The sequence below is a fragment of the Capra hircus genome, chromosome 14, assembly GCF_001704415.2.
Source record: "Capra hircus breed San Clemente chromosome 14, ASM170441v1, whole genome shotgun sequence".
Lineage (NCBI taxonomy): Eukaryota > Metazoa > Chordata > Mammalia > Artiodactyla > Bovidae > Capra > Capra hircus.
In genome coordinates, this window is record NC_030821.1 from 54,362,115 (window position 1) to 54,383,551 (window position 21,437).

At 38.7% G+C, this 21,437-nt stretch overlaps 1 protein-coding gene across 2 annotated transcripts in view; it reads right to left on the reverse strand.

Annotated features, from left to right (window-relative positions):
• Positions 1-21,437, reverse strand: part of NKAIN3 (Na+/K+ transporting ATPase interacting 3) — a 526,059-nt gene that overhangs the window by 232,569 nt on the left and 272,053 nt on the right. For both annotated transcript variants that reach the window (XM_018058468.1, XM_018058469.1), the window contains exon 3: positions 16,535-16,615. In XM_018058468.1, the coding sequence (XP_017913957.1) occupies positions 16,535-16,615 (81 nt within the window). The remainder of the gene's footprint in view (positions 1-16,534; positions 16,616-21,437) is intronic.

Here is a 21,437-nt window from a genome sequence, read left to right on the forward strand (position 1 = left end):
GGAATTTACTGACAATCTGGATCTGATATTAAATAAATTATCCTTTTCTACTCTCCAAACTGATGGCTTTTATAATTAATGGGCTAATTTAACCGCAAATCTTCAAGTCAGTAATATTAATTAAAAAGAAGACTTGTAAATGACCTTCTGAAAAGGACTTATCTCTTAATTTGCCCACAAATGAGCACTTGCGATTACTTCTTAATCAATACCAGGAAGCTGGGTAGAATTAATGCCAGGTCTCTGAGTTTCAGCCACTTTTAAGAGCACTCAAGATCACCACACGCAGACTGTTCAAGGCTGGCCCTATATTATCCTTTAATTTACCTGACCTTTCAGGCAGTGAGTGAATTTAAGGCCTTTATAGGCTTGGCCTGAGTAACTGGCAACTTTCATTACTTTAATCATTGACCGAAAGCTTTGGGAAATGTCAGCCTTTTCTATGTCATTGTTTAATATGTTAATAAGATCATTACTATCTGCCTTTGCTGAGAAGGGGTCTGATACATAAAAAGTGGTAGGAGGCTGGAGGTGGATGGGGATGAAAAAAACTTTCTTTTTATTTCCAAAAAAATTAGAGTTACTTCCTCACTGTCTTCCTTCTTGCAATAGTTGTAACATAAATGTAGTTGTAGCAGTTCTCTAAGAATCTCTACGTGTGCATGCGTGCTCAAGTCGTGTCTGACTCTTTGCAACCCCATGCACTGTAGCCTAATAGGCTCCTCTGTCCCTAGGATTTCCCAAGCAAAAATACTGGAGTGGATTGCCATTTCCTCCTCCAGGGTATCTTCCCAACCCAGGATTGAACCCACATCTCCTTCACTAGCAGGTGGATTCTTTACCATTGTGCTACCTGGGAAGCCCTAAGAATTGACACTAACAGGCAAAATGCATTGGCTTCTTATGTCAGATTTGAGTTGAAAGTCATCATAGAAGGTGAAAATCAAATATATTCCAAATGACCTCTGGCATCCCTTACATTGATTGACCACAAAGACTTGCTAATACAATTTGTCTATAATACATCCCTGTGAGAAATAGATATTTCCTGACATATCAGTAAACAAAGGAGGTCACAGTCATCACAATTGCAGCCGCTTCCTAGGATGAGCGCTGAAGAAACTCAGGGGTGAAAACCCAGGAAACCGGCCTCAGAACCTGAGGTGCATATCAAAGGAATGACTCAGTGAGCCCAGACTCTTGCATCTTCTTACACAGAAATGTGCTAAATTCCTTAACTTGGGATATCTGGTTTTCTTTCATTAAAAATCATCTTTTGGCATCCAGACTGCCTGCCCTTTGTTACAAAACTTCTATATAACCTGACTTCTCCTCTTGCCTCTTCGATGCAGTTCCCTCAGGGTTACTAGAGATGCTGCCTCCTGGACTTAAGTCCTAAAATTCCCACAGAATAAAACATAACTCTCAAATTTTAGGCTGTGAAAAAATTTTAAGTCTACACCTGCAGTTCTTCCTTTCAGGGCTAGCCTTAGGTTAGTTCACTTGCTTTCTCAAGGATGTTGTTCACTGTTTTTTTTTGTTTTTTTTTTTTTTTTTCACATCTTAAGCATTTTGTAAGTAGCTTTTGGCAGTAAAGAAACTCTTTGTAGGAGACCCCTTTGTCTTGTCACTAACCTTAAACCAAGCACCCCCACACTCTACTCATTTCAGGTCCTAGCACACCTTTCAAATCTTTTGATTACACAATACCTTGCCTATTCTGTTGGTTCTTTCCGTTGATCAAAGGAGTAGAAATGAGGACTAAGTAATTAATAGATGACCAGAGCTCTTCCCTAACTTCCCCTTCAGCAATCTCAAAAACAAACTGTGAATAGACAGCATCTAAAGAAAGCTCAGGAGCAGTCCACAGGCCTACACACAGACTGGACGCAGTACAGATGGTGACATTCTGATCCCCCATCTCAGTGGTTACCTGGACTTACTTCCTTTCTTCCCTTGAGAACTTTCATGGCCGAACACTGAGTTCACTGTCCCCCCACCTCCACCCCCTACCCAGATTACTGGCATTCTGATTAAAAGCAGCTTTTCTTTCTACCAACTTTTGCCAGTATTGATTTTTTTTTTTTTAAGTGGCAAGCAGCCAGACCTGGTTCGGTAACACTTTTACCAATTTGTCAATAGTTTGAAAGACCCTTAAAAACACTGGCATGTATTTTCAATATGTTTTGCCTGTATGTATCAGCTGTTCCAGGCTTGAATGTTTCCGTTCCCTTGAAGATATAAGTGACTCAGTGCAGGAATTGCCAAGTTGAGTTCAGCTAATGTAGATAAATATTCGCATCTATCTGATGGCAGCACAACAGCTGTCCACTGCATCATCTTCTCATGAGATCACTGGTTACAGCTTCCTGCCAACTCCGTATAGGGTTTCGCCAAGTTGGAGCCTGAGGTCTAACAAGCAACATTAGAACCAAATCAGAATGCTTATTAGGGGCTTCCCAGGTGGCTCAAGTGGTAAAGAATCCACCTGCCAATGCAGGAGACACGGGTTCGATCTCTGGATGGGGAAGATCCCCTAGAATAGGAAATGGCCACACATTTTCTTGCCTAGGAAATCCCATGGACAGAGGAGCCTGGTAGGCTACAGTCCACAGGGTTGCAAAGAGTCAGACACAACTGAGCATGCACACACTCTGTAGCAGCACACACACAGAACATTTATTAATTCAACAGCCCTACTGTAGAAAAAAGTGTAGCATATCTATTTTATTGCTTGCCTTCTTTTCTAATGAGGGGAAAAGTGATGCAAAATAAATAAGTGTGAAAAATACTGAATAAAATAAAATAAATAAGTGGAAAACATCTAAAAAGACAAGCCACCACAATTAATTCTCCACTGGAAGTGGGGCAATCACAATAATTATGCCTGTTTTCAGAGACAGATGGATGGAACAGTAGCTCTCGCTGGCTCAGTTCTTAGCTACATCCTCCTTGCCTTGCTCACAGCTGGACTGACCGCTCAGGCAGCTTCTGGATTCCAATAGGTCATTTCAATGCATCCAACTCCACACCTGACTCACACCCCTGACAACGTTCATGGATATGGGTCTGACATTCTACGTTTGACTCTCCCTCTAACCACAAATATAGTGTGTGTTCACAGGCTTAACTTCTCAGAGATGTTTTACCCTGGTCTTCAGAATGGGATGAAGGGAGCACCGGGCAGGACCACGCTTGGTGACATGGCCGGAGCTGTTGTCTATTGCAAAGGTTCCTTGGCAGGCATGAGGATGAGGCTAATCACTGAGTTATAGGCTTCCCTGGTGACTCAGAAGGAAAAGAATCTGCCTGCAATGCAGGAGACCCAGGTTCAATCCCTGCATTAGGAAGATCCTCTGGAGAAGGGAAAGGCAACACATTCTAGTATTCTTGCCTGGAGAATCCCATCGACAGAGGAGCCCAAGGGGGTGGGCTATACAGTCCATGGGGTCACAAAGAGTCAGACACAATTGGAGCTACTTAATACACACAGTCTGATGTCAGCTCTTTGGACAGAGTTTTGTTTCTCATAAATCTCCCATGTCTCAGGATTTCAGGCTGCTTCAGTAGGAACACTCCTCAGTGGTGGAGAAGGAAGGTGTGAATACCGTAACATGTTTGCCCCAGTTTTTCTTTGTTTTCTTTCATTTTATGATTCTTTTATAAACCATGTCAATAATGGATGTGATCTTAGTCTCGGAGATGGCAGCCTGGGATTAAAAACTATATTTGCCAGACATCAGTTATCTGACCAGGAATAAAGTATTAATCTTCTCTACACCTTGCATTTTCTTATCAATTAAGGAGAAAGACCACTTCCTTTGCAAGACTGATGGCAGGGTGAAATGAGCACCCTCTGGGAACTTACCTGGTAACCCAGAAGACCCTCAAACCCTTGCTTCCTTTGTTTCTTTTCCCCTGGTTTCTGCCCTTTGTACTGTCTTTCTCATTCTGGTTGAACCCTAGCACCTAGTGTTAGGGTCCTTCGAAAGTTCTTTTCTCAGTGGGATAGTAATTAAAAAGTGTGGTATATAATAAAAAATATATACTTGATATTCGTCAGTTCCTGGAACAGAGATTCTAAAATCTTTGGGATTTCCTGAGATAAGAGTGTCTTTTGTTGTTCACAAGGAGACCCTTTTGATCTTACCTGAGTGTATGTTAAAGAGGTGATTTTTTGGAGACAAAAGTCCTAGATAGCTTCGGGGAGAGAGCTGGTTGCTGAAGGAAGCAACCACACAATTAGAAGATTGGAACTTTCAACCCCACTCCCTCTGGGGAGGAGCCCATGTGCATGCTAAATCACTTCTGTTGTGTAAGACTCTTTGAGACCCCATGGACTGCAGCACGCCAGGCTTCCCTGTTCATCACCATCTCTTAAACTCACATCCATTGAGTCAGTGATGTCATCCAATCATCTCATCCTCTGTTGCCCCCTTCTCTTCCTACCCTCCATCTTTCCCAGCATCAGGGTCTTTCCAATGAGTTGACTCTTTGAATCATGTGGCCCAAGTATTGGAGCTTCAGCTTCAGCAACAGTTCTTCCAATGAATATTCAGAGTTTATTTCCTTTAGGACTGACTGGTATGACCTCCTTGCTGTCTAAGGGACTCTCAAGAGTCTTCTCCAACACCACAGTTCAAAAGCACCAATTTTTCAGCACTAAGCTTTCATTATGGCCCAACTCTCACATCCATACATGACTATCGGAAAAAACCATAGCTTTGACGAGATGGACCTTTGTTGGCGAAGTGATGTCTCTGCTTTTTAATACGGTGTCTTGATTTGTCATAGCTGTTCTTCCAAGAAGCAAGCATCTTCAATTTCATGGCTGCAGTCACCGTCCACAAAGTCTGTCACTGTTTCCATTTTTTCCCCATCTAAATTGGACTTACAAACATGCTCTGGGAGCAGAACTCCTTTGTATGCAGGGAACATACTGTACTATCCCCTCTGCCACTGCCACCACTCTAATCCAAGCCACCCTTATTTCTTACCTAGATTACCAGAATCATCTGTCTATGGGTCCTCTTGCTTCTATTCTTGTTTCCTACATGACAGCCACACCAAGGTTGATCCTGTCATTCTCCTTCGCTCAAACTTCTATTGGGTTTCCATTACACTGAGGATAGATCCAAATCCTTACCATGGCCCATGAAGTTCCTACAGATCTCACCCCTACTTAGCTCTCCACACTCACAGCATGTTGGGGACACAGCACAGCATCCCTGCTGTTTCTGGTACACACTGAGCATCCTTCTATCTCGGGAATCTGGCATTTTCCTGTATCTTGGCATGGCTTGCTCCTGTCTGCCACTTGGGCCTCTAAACTCCATCTTCCCATGAAGTCACCCTCTTTCCCTTATTCTGCCTTTTTTTTTCTCTTGCTAGCATTTAACACAGGATATCACATCATGGATTTATTTGGTTACATATTATGTCTCTTTCACTACAATAAAAGCTTCATAAGAGCAGGTCCTTTTCATCCCCCAGTTGTATTATCAACACCTACAATAATACCTGGCACAGAGAAGATGCTCAATGAATTTGTTGCATTAAAATGTCTGACTCCAATGCTGAGAAAAGAAAATACTTAAGACAATTGGAACTTCTTTTAAAGAAAATTCCTTAAAAAGATTATCTCTTGAAAAACATGTAGAAAATGAACATTTCCCAGTAAGCATTACATCTCTGGCCCATTTATACCAGCACTATTTCCTGCCTTACATGACTGGCAAAGTGTTTTGATGACTGCTGTCATGTTTTGTAAAAACCCTTTAGCTACTTGAAGGAAAACACAAAATAAGTACAGAGTAATAATAAACCACCTCTCTGGTACTCATAGTAATGTACATGAGGCTTTTGATGATTAAGTGGAAAATAAACTAGGGGGTTTCTAAAGGTAAAGGAATAGATCAAGTCAAAATCATCACAGTCTGATCCAAGCGGCAGGGGGCCTTAGTGAGTAAACCCACCTTGATTTAAACCTTGGAAATTCATGTCCTGATGTCTTTCAACAAGGTGATAGCCTTCTACATTCAAGGCATTCTGCTAGCTGCTACCATTATCATACTCCAATCTAATCTTTAGTCAAACAGATAAAACCTTGATTTTATTGTCTGCAACAGAGCTATCTCTTAATAAGTCAATATTTTCTCCCTTCTGCAAGTATAAATATATATATATATATATATATATATATATATATATGGACAGAGGAGTCTAGAAGACTACAAAGACTGCAAACTATGGGTTGCAAAGAGTTGGACATGCCTGCAGCAACTGAGCACACACACACATACACACATCACACTAAAATACTATAGACAAAGAATGAACAAGGAAACTGTGTGATTTAAACAGTCACCCAAAGCCAAGATGGTGTAAGTAATTAAAAGCTTACATGTGTTTGCCAAGAGTGTTTTTCTGTTGCCTTATGTGTCAAGACAGTAGGTCTGCCGAGCCAAGGAAGAGCTGTGTTAGTCTTTAATGTAATATTTTAGAAGCTGTCCATTCACGTGAACTTTAATTTTATTGATTTTTTTAAATCAAGAAAAAAAGCTCTCTGGGTAAAGCCAGAGTTGTGGCTTAATATTAATATTTGTTGTTGTTCAGTCGCTCATTTGCGTCCAACTCACTGCAACCCCATGGACTGCAGCATGCCAGCCTTCCCTGTCCTTTACCATCTCCCAGAGTTTGCTCAAACTCATGTCTACTGAGTGGATGATATCATCCACCATCTCATCCTCTGTCGCCCCCTCCTCCTCCTGCCCTCAATCTTTGCCAGCATCAGGGTCTTCCCAATGAGTCGAAATGATAAATTTCTAGAACTGTATATTTTGCTTTTAATATCTGATATGGGAGATAAAAATTAGTTTAAAAATCAAAAGGTCATCTTGTTTTCTCCTCTTGGGAAAAACATGGGGGAAATGATTAAAGAAAACACAAAAGCTTCCATTAATTTGTAAAGAAGTTTATAAATCTCATCAGAGGGGCAAATAGAGAAAAAGTTTAAGGCAGAGGAAAGAAGGTATTTGTCTTAGTTTTCAGATTGATTTCATTACTAACAACGACACACATAAAGACTCACCTTGTCTCTTGTCTGGTAAACTAAACTCATTTAAAATATATAGTTACTGTTGGCATCTATGATTTCAAAAGAAGAGTTATGATTACAGCTCTGATTTGTGACATTTAAGCCTGCTAGGAATTCCTGGAGAAGTTGATAACATAAATACTGGGAATAAATTTAAAGGTATAACAAAGAACATTTTTTGGGGTAGAGTTCCGAAAATGATCAATCCTAGGCTATACTTTGTCATATTTCAATTATGAGACGCTATACTTGATACGTATTCTTCCTATAGAAGTCACCCCCAGGATACTTTATGGTATCAAATTCCACCAAGTGCTAAGCCTTCCTTCATTTTACTTTTTTACAAATTCAAATATGAAGAAATCATCATTACTGACTCAATTCCAAAAGGGAAAAGAAGTGGAAAGAAATTACACTAATAAAAATGGGATTTCCCTTTAATCAACTTCTTATGAAGAAGAGCAAAGTAAACTTCCGATGCAGGATGAAAGTGATCACACCCCCAGGGTGGCACAGGACTAAAGAAATATACCGCCGATGACTTCCTCCTCTGAGAAACAAAGCCCATCACCATGCTCTCTCAGGGACAAGTGCATTAGAGCACTGAGTGATGCAAAGATGCTTAATGGTCCCAGGGCAGATGCATCGCCCTTTCTGACAGCACTCATTTGCATATGCACGTTTAATCCCAGCAGGAGGTGTGCATTCAGGAGTCCCCCAGGACAGAAATACAGACGCTCTCAGGTAAAAGCAGTTCTTCATAAACTTTATAACCTCATTCCAAAACTCCAGTTGTCAGTGAACAGCTTTCCAGATTGACATCTTAAATCAAGAAAATGTCACACGTGTACAGTAACTGGCCTAATCTTTTCTGTAAATTGCTGCCTGTGGTTTTCAAAAACATAGTAAATTGCTGGCAATTGACAATGTGTCTCCCTGCATGGCTAACTTCACTTCTGCACAGTTAACAAATCAGTCTTAAATTATTCATCAGATCACCCAATGTCTAGGCTCTTCTGACTGCCATTGATTTCAGGGACCAGTAGCCTGCATGCCTTTTATGCTAAAGTGAAATGCACACCATGTTCTGGGCATATAAAACTAATTGCATGTAGGAAATAACAACTATCCTCTGTCTCAGGATCTCACTTAAGGGTGAGGGCAGCTTACTGCACAATCAGAGCTGCTGCTGTTCTCTGCTGCCTCAAAGCAGGACAGAACCTTGTCGCACACTAATACTTAAAATAGCCTTAATGCCCCTGATAATTCAAATACATGGAGGAAGTGTTTTCTCTATTAATTTCACAATTAAGGACAAGTGCAAAATGATAAACTATATGTACAAGCTAAAACACGGATGGTCCATGCAGAAATGATGCCATCAAACCACTGCATTTTTGTTCTAGAAAAAGGGTCAAATCAACTCTCCAGACATGTTGACCAAATTGAATTTTGGTTGCTAAAATGAGTGTGGGGATAGAGTGCTTGTTCTGAAAGGACTCTTTAACTCAATGCCATTTTTCTTTTGGCAGCACACAGAGGATTTTGCTGGAAGCATGTTTGTCCTCCTTTGAAATACTTTTTGAATCACTGACTGGCTCTAAGTTAAACAGTGCAGTTGTGCAAGGAAATAGCCTTATATTTGAGGATCATATTTGTCTGTTTAGGGCTTCCCTGATGGCTCAGCGGGTAAAGAATCTACCGGCAATGCAGGAGACACAGGAGACTCTTGTTCGATCCCTGGGTCAGGAAGATTCCCTGGAGTAGGAAATGGCAACCCACTCCAGTATTCTTGTCTGGAGAATCCCATGGACTGAGGAGCCTGGTGGGCTACAGTCTAAAGGGCCAAAAAGAATCCAATACAGCTAAGAAGCTAAACACGCAGTACATATGCTACAGTCTGTAAACCATTCATTCATTTTGTCTGTTGATGCTCAGGAAAATTAACTCCAGGCCATCTCAAAAGGATATCCAGCATTCTGGTATTTTCTCCCAGCTGTGCCTAAACAGACCATTTTCAGGCCACTGGTAGTCAGGTATTACCTGGAAGCTCCCTTGTGGTCCTTACATGACCACTTCTAAAGGTAGTGACCTTGGCTCTGATTCATGTAACCCTATAGAGTTCTCTCTCCTATATATGCTGGCCAGAGGAGAGTCTGGGAAAAGAGTACAGGATGGAGGTGGGTGGAGTGACAAAAACTCATTATAGGAAGTTGAAAACAAATAGCAGCTCAAAGCACTTTTCTCTCCAATGGTAGGTCAGTAACAGCATTTGTGTCTATGAAGGTCAGCATGGTATTTGTTCTTTCCAGAGGGTGTACAGTCCTCATGCCATCTTCCTTAGGAAAGCTTACCTGATCCTGGTGATACTGTGTTCCTTGTTCTATGGTATCAGAGTCCTTTTCAATTCATTATCCTAATACTGGTTACATTTTCTTGCTATTATGCATTTAATTTCCTATGGTAAGAACATTTTATGAGGCAGAAATAGGATGGAGCCCTAGTGCCTGGCACAACGCTTTGGACCAAATAAATGCTTAGTAAAACTGTCTGTACAATTATACATGATTTGTTGGGTATTTATTTTTACCTGCATATTTCAAGTCCTCCCAAAGTGGCTTAAACACATTTTCTAATCTGAAAGAAGTCTGTGTGGGAAATTCAGGGCTAAAATCTCCATGGAGTTAGGGTCCCAGGCTCCTTTTTTCTTTGTACTCAATTATTCTCATGCATGGCTGATATCCCTAAGGTTACCTCATGGTCTAAGATGGCTGGCACCTCTGTGGTAGCAGAATAGGGGCCCTCAAAGAAGTTTATGTCCTAATTCTCAGAGCCTGTGAGTATGGTACCTGATATAATTGACGTGGGGCTTCCCTGGTGACTCAGAGAGTAAAGAATCTGCTTGTAATGCAGGAGACCCAAGTTTGATCCCTGGGTTGGGAAGATCCTCTGGAAGAGGAAATGGCAACCCACTCCAGTATTCTTGCCTGGAGAATCCCATGGATAGAGGAGCCTTGTGGACTACAGTCCAAAGGATCGCATAGAGTCGGACGCAACTGAAGTGACTTAGCATGCACGCAGGGAAGAATTAGTCAGTGTGGAGACCGTGACATCAGCAGGGGCCATTACCAGTGACTGGAATAGACTAGGATCTCTGCAAACTTCACCATCAGCTCAAGGTCGGCTCTAGAAGCTGACTATGTCCTCTCTTTTCTCCCTGAGGAGTGGAGTCAAGGGAAGGGAAGAGGGAGAGGTGACCAAGGCCTTAGGCATGTCAGCTTTACTGAGCGGAGAACAGGTCTGAAGCAGACAGGAGACTAATTTTCCATGACCATACTTGTAATACAGAATCTGTTACCCAACATAATAAGCAATGGGAATAGGGTAAGAGACAGAACAGTTGGGAGATGGTTTATTCAAAGAAGCACAGCCATTTCATGACTATAATCCACTGAGCTGAGATAATAGCCCAGTTATTCAATTATATTTGCACAGGCTTTGTTCAGTAACTCTTACTCTGCAGCAATAAACAGAGCCTCTCTTGATCAAATAATATACCCATCTGTTCTTTTGACAAAAATATTTGAACTTCTACAGAAAGGTACAAGGTTATCACACAAACTTGTGATTAAAAACTCCAAACACCACCCAGGCTGCAGCAATTACTTAGTTATTGCGGTTTCTATACGTCATTGGACTATAACATAGCGGCAAATTGGATTTTTTGAGCAAAGGGTTTCAAACTGTTTGTATTTGATGAAATCTATGAAAATATAATACTGAGTTTAGATGTGCTTATAATTTTCTTTACTGTGGAAAAGAAGCTACGGGGGAAATAATTATCTTAACACACAAAGAATGCCAAAGATGTTATTTTCAGAAGTTATGTTTATTTAGACCCAGACCAAGGGAAAAGTATAGTTTAAGTCCATTGGAATAAGAAATGCATAACTATATTTATACTGCCTTGCTACTTTTAAAAAATATATAAAATAATTGCATCACTTAGGGAAAGGACTGTATAGGAAACAAAAAATAAACATTTGCAAGTTTGGGGGCTTCATTTTGATTTAATGCCCAGAAGCAGATTGTGATGGTTCTTTCTTTATACATTTTTAATAACTGGATAGATGTTCACCGCCACCTCAATTGTCCCTTTCTGCATTAATATTACAAACAAAAATATTCTTTCAGGACATCATGATAAGTATATACCAGTATATTAGTTCAGAACCTGAAATAGTTTGTTACTCTAGTAAATTGAAAGTTTATACATTTTTCAAAGATTCTTGTCGGTATAGATATGCTATTCATCTCATGAAACAGTAAAATATCATTCTTATAGTTTCAAATGTAGGTATAATTTTGCCATGTTTCTTGGATGCTATTCCTATATCATTTGCTGATATAATATTATTCTCAAATAAAGATATTTTGTATCCTAGCTTCAGTCTTCCATAAACATCACATTTCAAGATTCTTTTTGGAAAAATGTTCAGGGAGGAAGAAATTCAAAGGAAAGGATAAATGCAAGTTTAATACTCATTACTAGATTCAGTAAGTTGCATTTATTTAAAGAGAGATATATACTATGTCTTTAGGGGCTTCCCAGCTGTCTCAGTGGTAAAGAGGCTATCTGCCAATACAGGAGCTGAAAGTTTGATCCCTGGGTTGGGAAGATCCCCTGGAGGAGGACATGGCAACCCATTCCAGTATTCTTGCCTGGGAAATTCCATGGACAGAGGATTCCGTCAGGGTACAGTCCGTGGGGTGGCACAGAGTCAGACATGACTAAGTGACTGAGCATGCCCGCACATGTACTACATATCACTGATTTTGTTTGAAACTGCCCACAGAAAAAGAATTCTTTAGAGACATAAAAATATTTAGAATGCTTATTAATGGAGGGGCTGTATGCAGCTGAAGGGGAGAGACAGTTCTGTTTCCTACGCAATAACTTGTACATGGAACTCTGAACTGTCTAAAAGTTTCGCACTTGAATGTGCCTGACCAAACCAAAGTTAGTGGAAGAATTCATCCTTGAAGGAAAGTGAATCTTGATGAAGAGAGAGATTTTTCTCAGTAAGTATAGAGGAACAATTCAGGCTGGGTAATAAGAATGAACCTTGAAAAAGAAGGATGATGTCATTGACCCTGCCAGACTGCTCTGGTGAAATATTCGACTGAAGAATCTCACGAGAGAAGAGAACCCTTGTGAGTGAATGGTGACGATTTAAGTCAAAAGAGGACAAGAAAGTGCTATTATTGCCATTTGGAGAAATGGCTTACATTTCTTTAAGAATCAAAATATCCACAAATCAGGTACTATGGAAAACATGCAGCCATTAAGACAGGACACAGAGAAACAAATGTAGGTAGTTTTTCTTTTATGTGAAGGCCACGTGAACACAGGTACAGAGGTGGTATCAGGGAGGGCTCATCTGTTTCCCTTTCAGGCTTCTTCCTAAGTTTTAGGAGACTCTTGATCAAAGCTCATAGTTAATAAAAGTCTTCAGAGAATTTCTTCATATTCATTTTTTACATCTAGATTATGCTCATGCACAGTAGCACACAGTCAGAATTCTAGGAAAATGTAACACACTGAAAATTCTCTACGATCGGTAATGAGTAAGTTACATACATTTGTCAGGAAATGACAGTTAGAAGAAATACTAACCTAAAGTTTCTACAATTTGGAGTAATCGAAAAGATGCCTTAAGGCATCAGTTTAATTTTGGAGGGATTAAAAACAAATACAACAAATATAACTTATCTTTCAGTATCTTCAAAGGTAACAAATGAGTTGGGTTTTCATATTTGCATTCTGAATGGATGCCTAGGAAGAAAAAAATGATTTCAAGTCTTGCGACTTCCAAAGAAGCAGCAATAACTTATTAATTGTACCCTTGGTGATCTTAAAGTACAGCATGAAAAACTGCCTTGGAGACTCCAAAGACGCATAAAGTTCCTCCCAGGGGGAGCGGGAGAGACAGCAGCAGAATCTAGCTACAGAAGTATTTCAAAAATGCTATTTACAAGTTGAAGGAAAGGGTTTAATTAATCGTATTACAGCTGCGAAGTTAATATGCAGATCTGAGGTCCTAGCACAAGGGACTGTTACATACTTTTTAAACAAGTCACTCAATCCTACATATTCCCCTTTAACAGCTCTTGCATAGTAATAAATATATGTCCCACAGGTTTGCAGAATGAGGATCGAGATGTCTGTTAATTTCTCACTAATAAGAAAGATGATGATGTTGATGGCAATTATAAAGAACCATTTTTACTGAAACCTCACAATATTCCAAGATCCTTTCTAAGTTCTTTGTATGAATTACAAACAATTTCAACAACGTGGCATGCTGTAGCCCATGGGGTCGCAAAGAGTCAGACACGACCTAGCGATTAAACAACAACAACAATAAAATTAATGCTGTGGGTTTTCCTCATTTTGCAGAAAACAAAACTGAGATTTCAGTAGATTATAAAAGTACAGGCACTTTTGGTCACCTACCCACAGTCATCCCCAATCTCACCATACAGGCACACATTTCCTAAAACAGCACATTCATTTCCTTCAAGTTATAGAATCCAGGGAGAATGTCCAGGGAGACCCTCAGGACCACAGGGACAAAAGCATGATGCCAAGCAAAAGGAAGTCTAAAGGTTGTGATCAACAGTCCCCATAAGAGGCCAGAGGTATGATCACTCATGGTCAGCGAGTACACTATTAGTTTACAAGAATGGTTCAGAAGTGCCTGTCATTGGAATAACACCCAAATCCATAAAGGTGTTGTGGAAATTAAGCTGAATCTGATGTTTGGAGAAAGATTCACCACTTTACAATGGACATTTTAGGCCAAAATCAAAGTAGAGTGAGGCTTTTATTAATCTGTCCAAGTATATAATTCCAAGAAATGACTTCATGAACTAGAAGGAGAGGGAGGACTCTGGAGAGTTAGTGTATAAAGACGCACATGTGAACAAGGATTATTTTATGAAATGGGGTACAACCTGGGAAAATGGCAGAGGTGCTGGGGTTTATCAAGGGTCCTTAATGCTGCTCTTTTTTTTCAGAATAGATTCCCGACAGACTGGAATTGAGACTCACCTGTGGCTAGCCAGCGAGCAATTACCAAGCTTGGAAACAGGAAACAGAAAGAGATCAACAGAAAACCTCTAGGTCTTTTGGAATCGTCTATCTTTTTAATGATCTAGAATACTTGGTGGGCTGCTTAATGGCATTTGCATGGGTCATAAAATGAGTAACTGGGACCTTACACCCACATTTTTAACTCTGAACCCAAAGAAATGAGGGGCAAAAAAATCCTTGATGTTTTTCAAGGATTCACATTGAAATTCATGTGAAATTCACATTCACATCATTCACATCCATGTTAGAAAGCCAGTTACAAGAAACAGTTCACAAAGGTCATCTTGGGCAGTAGAGCGAAATCAACTTTTGTGGGAAAAAGATACTATTATTTTAATTTAAATTTTTTTTTAAAAAATCACATCATATTTGACGCCTACCTGAGTTTCTATTTGGTAACAATGCTAAACACTAGACAAACACTGATTACTATCATTATTGGTGATGCTGGTCCTGTTTTTATATTTCACAGAGACTTTTGGGATTCAGCGATTTGCCTAAGGGCCCATGGTTTATAACTGCTACAGACAAGATTTGAATGAAAGACTTCTGATTTGAAATTTAGTCTTTTTCAACATATTATGATGCCAGTTCCATAGAACAAATTTCCTATGGTCTAATTTATTCCAAACCAGTTAACAGAGAAGAAAATAAAAGATGGTTTCCGTCCAGTGAAATAAAAACATGATTTAAACTGACCATTCAAATCAAGAAACAGAAAATGTTATGGGTTGAAAAATGCTATGCTTAACTTATTATTCACAATTATTTTATTCACAATATTTGCATTTTTAAATTACTGTATAATCTGCATGTTACAGATGATAACTGAGCACTGATTTAAGTCCTTTTTTCTGTCTTAGAAATTAGTGGTGAAATGCAATTAATAGCACAAATACTAAAGGTAGATGTTGGTACATTTCTATGTAACTCAGTTTTAGGAATGTCATTTCTGGTTCCTGAATACATTTGCCAATGTAAGAAAATGATGACAAGTTCTAATTATAAAATTATTATAGTGTAGAACAATCAACTCTGAAGGTTCTGGAGAAAACCCTTCAGGGATCTTTGCTCTTAGCTACATCAAAAATTCTTTATTACCCTATGGACTTCAATGGAGCCTAACAATTCTAAAAGTCTCTGTGCTGGTCAAGGCAAATGTTTCTAAGATCTAAACCACAAATGCTACTTAAAGAAAATCTGACATTATTATGCAACAATAGAATAAGTTGGCACAGAGATAGTTGAAAACAAGAAACCTAGAAAAATAGGTTAAAACTTTCTCATTCTTTTTGTAATTATGCTGTTAAGTTTCTTCTCTATGATTTCAAATGACAACTGCACTGGTTTATGAGAAAAATACATAAGAAACATAACGAGAAGTTTAACCTAAGGTGCTGTTCCATTTGGGTGGTAATCAAAAGATGGTTCTGCAACAGTCATAATGAAAATTGTGTGCTTTGCTGACATGAGTTCTAGACAGACAGAAATAACATTTGTATCATGTTGCATAAAGACAAGTCTGATCAGGATTCACAAAGTTAACACACTGATGTATATAGTTGTTAGTAAACATATGCTCCCTCTAAATATAATGAGGATTTCCTTCTCTGTCAAACTTTTTTCTCAGAATTGATATTCAAGCAAAGATGGCAACTTGCTATTCATATCTGCTACATTTTGGTCAATCCCTTTCCCCACTTTAAACACAAGAATGTTTAAAGCCATTTTTCCACTTAACATTTGGGGCTTGTGGTCACTGGGATGAGAGGCTTTTTAAAACTGGACATGAGTCTGTACTGGAAGCTGAGTCCCACTGCAGCTTAGCAAACTAAATTATAAAGCTATTGTTTTGGAGTTTCATTGTTATTAACATGCTCCCAAGGTCATTCTTTTCTAAATGATATCCAAACTCTTTTTTGAATAGTATTCCATTTGTAACATTGTTTTGATTATTATATACACTTAGTATTCCATTTGCAATGCTGCTTAGGTTACTGTATATTGCATATTTATTAGTATGCCATTTGTAAAGTTGCTCTGATTACTATATATACTTAGTATTCCATTTGTAATGCTGCTTAAGTTACTGTGTATGTGCATATATATTAGTATTCCATTTTTAATGTTATTTAGATTGTTACATATACTTAGTATTTCATTTGTAATATATGTACACTGTAAAGATGTATATATATTAGTATTCCATTTGTAATGTTACTTAGATTATTTATTAAGTGTACTCTTTTTAAAAGTGTACTTTAAAACCATCATGAACTTACCTTAGAGAGCCCACCTACTTCCAAATAGAAGCAGATAATAAACACATTCCAGGTGACCCAGAGGGCAGTCCATACTGTATACTGGAAAGAAAGGGTGGGGAGGGGAGAGAAAAAGAAGAAAAATGTGGAGATGAAAGGAATGTATATTCAATAAGTCGATAATAAAAATGTCAATAAATCTGTCTTCTGGGATGAAACAGGGCATGCTCAGAAGAGTGCCCCTTATGCGGTCCCCTAAGATTTCTAGAAATTAAAAATCCAATAGTTTCCACTGCTTTCAGTAGATGTCAGTAAAACTAGATTTATTTTGAAAGTGCTTTGCTGGCTTGCAGATGCAAGTGAAATCCAAGTGCTGATTTGATTTCTGTTTTCTGAGTACTAACTTTTCCAAGGGATACAATTATGCAAATTTTCTGTGGGCTATCTAGTCAGCTAGTCAGTCGTGTTCAACTTTTTATGACCCCATGGACTGTAGCCCACCAGGATCTGTTCCTGGGATTCTCCAGGGAAGAATACTGGAGCGGGTTGCCATTCCCTCCTCCAGGGGATCTTCCCAATCCAGGGATCAAACCTGGGTCTCCCTCATCGCAGGCAGATTCTTTACCACCTTAGCAATCAAGGAAGCCCATCTAATCAGCTAGCTAGCTTTTAGTTACAATATTAAATCATCACGGTCTTAGGAATATTAGTCAAAACCCTTCACTTCCATATTACTGAATGAGAATCATGTGGAAAAATGGATATGTGGAATAAAATTAACCAACTTTCAACTGTTGGACTATTTTATTGAATGGAATGTATGCCTCTTATATAACGATAGGCTATAACATGAGCATGTAAAATATTTTTTGAAAGCATAGAAATTAATAACTAGGATTGCTGCTGCTGCTGCTGCTAAGTCGTTTCAGTCTGAGCGTGCAACCCCATAGACGGCAGCCCACTGGGTCCCCCATCCCTGGGATTCTCCAGGCAAGAACACTGGAGTGGGTTACCATTTCCTTCTCCAATGCATGAAAGTGAAAAGTGAAAGTGAAGTCGCTCAGTCGTGTCCGACTCTTAGCGACCCCATGGACTACAGCCTACCAGGCTCCTGCGTCCATGGGATTTTCCAGGCAAGAGCACTGGAGTGGGGTGCCATTGCCATCTCCAAATAACTAGGATTAAGGATGAGCAAATAAGCAACATATTTCCATAATGGGAAAATACCTTCCAATTACATCCCCAAACTCTCTAAACATGCCAGCCTTATTGATTAATTGGTTTTATGAATGTATTATGTATTAGGAAATGCCTTTCTCAAGAGTACTAGTCAGACTGAATTAAGGTAACCTCAGATCAAGACTCATCAAAGGAGATGGTCTTAGGGTTCAGTTCATCCAGTCACTTTCTTTTTCTTTTTTTAATTTTTAATTGGAGGATAATTGCTTTACAATGTTGTGTTGATTTCTGCTGTACAACAACGTGACTCAGCTGTAAGTATACATATATCCCCTCCCTCCTTACCTCCCTCTCACTCACCACCCATCCTGCCCTTCTAGGTCATCACAGAGCATGGAGCTGAGCTCCCTGCGTCGTACAGCAGCTTCACATTAGCTGTTCACACATGGTAGTGCAGGCATGTCAATGCTCCTCTCTCACTTCGTCCCACCCTCTTCTTCCCCGCTGTGTTCACAAGTCTGTTCTCTTCATCTGCATCTTTATTCCTGGCCTGTATATAGGTTCATCTGTACCATTCTTCCAGATTTCGTATACACGCATTGATATATGATATTTGTTTTTCTCTTTCTGCATCCAGTTACTTTCTCAAGCAGACAAAGACACTAAGGTCTGGAAAACTGACATATAGGACAGCTTGAATGAGGAAGGAATTTTCCACAGCAGCACAGTGAATACACCAAGTACAATGGGTTGCTCACTGATTTTACTTTACCTCAAAAATCTATGAATTCGTAAATAGACATACTAATTCAAGTATTGCTCTTTACTGTTAAATCATGATAAATAGTGAAATAACTTATTGTTAATATTAAACTAAGTATTTAAATGATTTATTAATATTAGTTTCTTCTACGCTCTGCCAAATAATAGGCTCATGAATTTTAAACACTATAAAACAGCCATAGCCTTACTAGAAACCTTATCAGAAGCTTTTTAATTTTTTTCTAAAATTCAATTTACATTTTTTATCTTTATCATTTATGATTTTTAAAGAGTAATACATTTATAATAATGAGTTAAGTCTCCAAAATCACTAGAACTATAGAGGAGTTTGAAAATATGCCAAAAAGTTAACATCAGTTAAAATATACATTGAGGCTTTTGGTATTTGCAGATTCTGTTGATCTGCTGATATTTTCTGTTAAAGAGTCTTCCAGTGTGAGTGGGTAGTAGATGTTTTCTTAAAAATGCACCAAATGCATTGAAATGCACTTTTCTGACCCACAAAATATCCTTGTGAAAACTTAAAATAGCTAACCTACATCCTCAATGCATGCTTTTTGCAAACTGATAAAGTCATAAAACCACAACAAATTTTTAAAGATGTTACTAATAAGATGGCACCTGGTATTGGACAGTTTTCATTCTACATAAGTCTAATTATGGAGATAATTGAGTAAAGGAGCAGTGCAGACCACTGTGTCATGAGGAAAAATCTAGGGACAAAGGTTAAGGGGAGGAGATAAAATAAAGCAGGACTAAAGTAAGAAAATGAAACAAATTAACTGCAAAACCACATAGTTCTTAATTATTAGGACTGCAAACCTACACCCCAAGTATTCTTTTAGAAAAGTAAATCAACTCAGAGTTACAGAAAATGCATATTGAGGCAAATCTATTTAAAGTCAAAGCACAAACTTCATGACAGAAGTGTGTTCTGATACATCACAAGTTGTACTATTGATGTCACTTCTGAACATTCAAAGATAAATTGATCAAGCTGAGTACTATAGATTCCAACTGTCAGCTCTGAAATTCCTAACAATAACAACAGTTATTACTGAGCTGCTTTCTATTGTTCCTTTCTAAGAACTTTACATAGATTAAGTCATTCAGTCATCACACTAAGACCAAGGTAGAGAGGTAATCATTTGATCATGTAGTTAGTGTCAGACTTGGGACAGGCACTCTGGCAAGAGCTGGAGTGCTCAGGCATCATGACTCCAGAGCTGGAGTGCTTAGACATCATATGACTCCAGAGCTTGAGTGCTTAGGCATCAAATGATAAGCTTCATTTGAAAAAATTTTAGGAAAAGGACTACAGGTTAATTTGCAAGTTAACACTTTCCCAAATTTTCCATTTTATCAAATGATCAATTCACCAATTTTTCAAAAATTTACTTCATTCATATGTATTTTATAACCAGTTACATTTTTGAAATGATTTCTTTTTTATTTTGCTATTAATGTGTCATGCGTTATATAGACATCGGGATTTTTAAAAGTAATATTGTAAGTTCCTTTATTCTAATACATTGGCCTGTTGAGAACAAAGAATATCTATATGGTTGAATTTTGGATTGCTTTGAGATGGAAACTTCATACCTCAGTGTGCACCTGAGACCCAAATCTGTACACAGGGGAAAAAGGAAGGATAACACAGCCAAAGGAATTTTGCTGAGGTAGAAAGTATCAGGACAACATATGGTGTAAGATACTGGCTATCCTCCTTGTCATCTTTTTGATGAGGATTAATTTCTTTTTAGGATTTCCCTGGTGGCTCAGTGGTAAAGAATCTGCCCGCTAATGGAGACACAAGTTTGATCCCTGGTCCCAGAAGATCCCTTGGAGAAAGAAATTGTAATCCATTACAGTATTCTTGCCTGGAAATCTCATGGAGAGAGAAGCCTGGTGGGCTAGAGTTCATGGGGTTGCAAAGAGTAGGTCACAATTTAGTGACTGAACAACAACAATCTTATTTATGCAATTGAAACTAGAATTTTTTAAAAAGAGATACATTCCATTTTAAACAAATATCTTTTGGTCATCATGGAGTATGCCTACAAACTCAGACAGTCACACAGATATACCTGCAGTATAGAAGATGTAACTTCTCAAAGTAAAGAAACATTCACTCTGCATAATTATTTATCCATCTATTTACCCATCATCTCTATATAATCTATCAACTATTTATCCTACTTTGCTTATGTTCAGTACACATACTTCAAATTCTAATTTAATTAGGACAGTGCCTATAAAGATGAAAAACCATTTATGTTGTTCTATGTGGCTTCCAGGATATTGCATAGCTTTATGAGGATATTTCAGCATTTTTTAATTGAAATGAACTTTAGAAGTCTCCTAGTATATTTTTTTCTCATTGAGCAATTAGTCTATAACTCAGACTACTTTATTTTTTACTTTCCTAGCTTATTTTTCAATTACCAAGAAGACCATTCATTAATTCATTCACATGTGTATCAATTAGATATAGTAGTATACACAATTGGAGAAGGCAATGGCACCCCACTCCAGTACTCTTGCCTGGAGAATCCCATGGATGGAGGAGCCTGGTAGGCTGCATTGGGGGTCGCTAGGAGTCGGACACGACTGAGCGACTTCACTTTCACTTTTCACTTTCATGCATTGGACAAGGAAATGGCAACCCACTCCAGTGTTCTTGCCTGGAGAATCCCAGGGATGGGGGACCCGGTGGGCTGCCATCTATGGGGTTGCACAGAGTTGGACATGACTGAAGTGACTTAACAGCAGCAGCATCAGTGTATAGAATATGTTATGCTTATTTTTTAAAAAGGATCTGTTTCTTGCTCAGTCATTGTTCTAACAGTTTTTGGAGTTTAGTATTCATGTCCAAGGGGATTTAAATCTGAGACCATTGGATATGAACCTAATACTCTTAATTGCCATTCTGAACAGTAACTCTGGGGGAAGATTTATGATG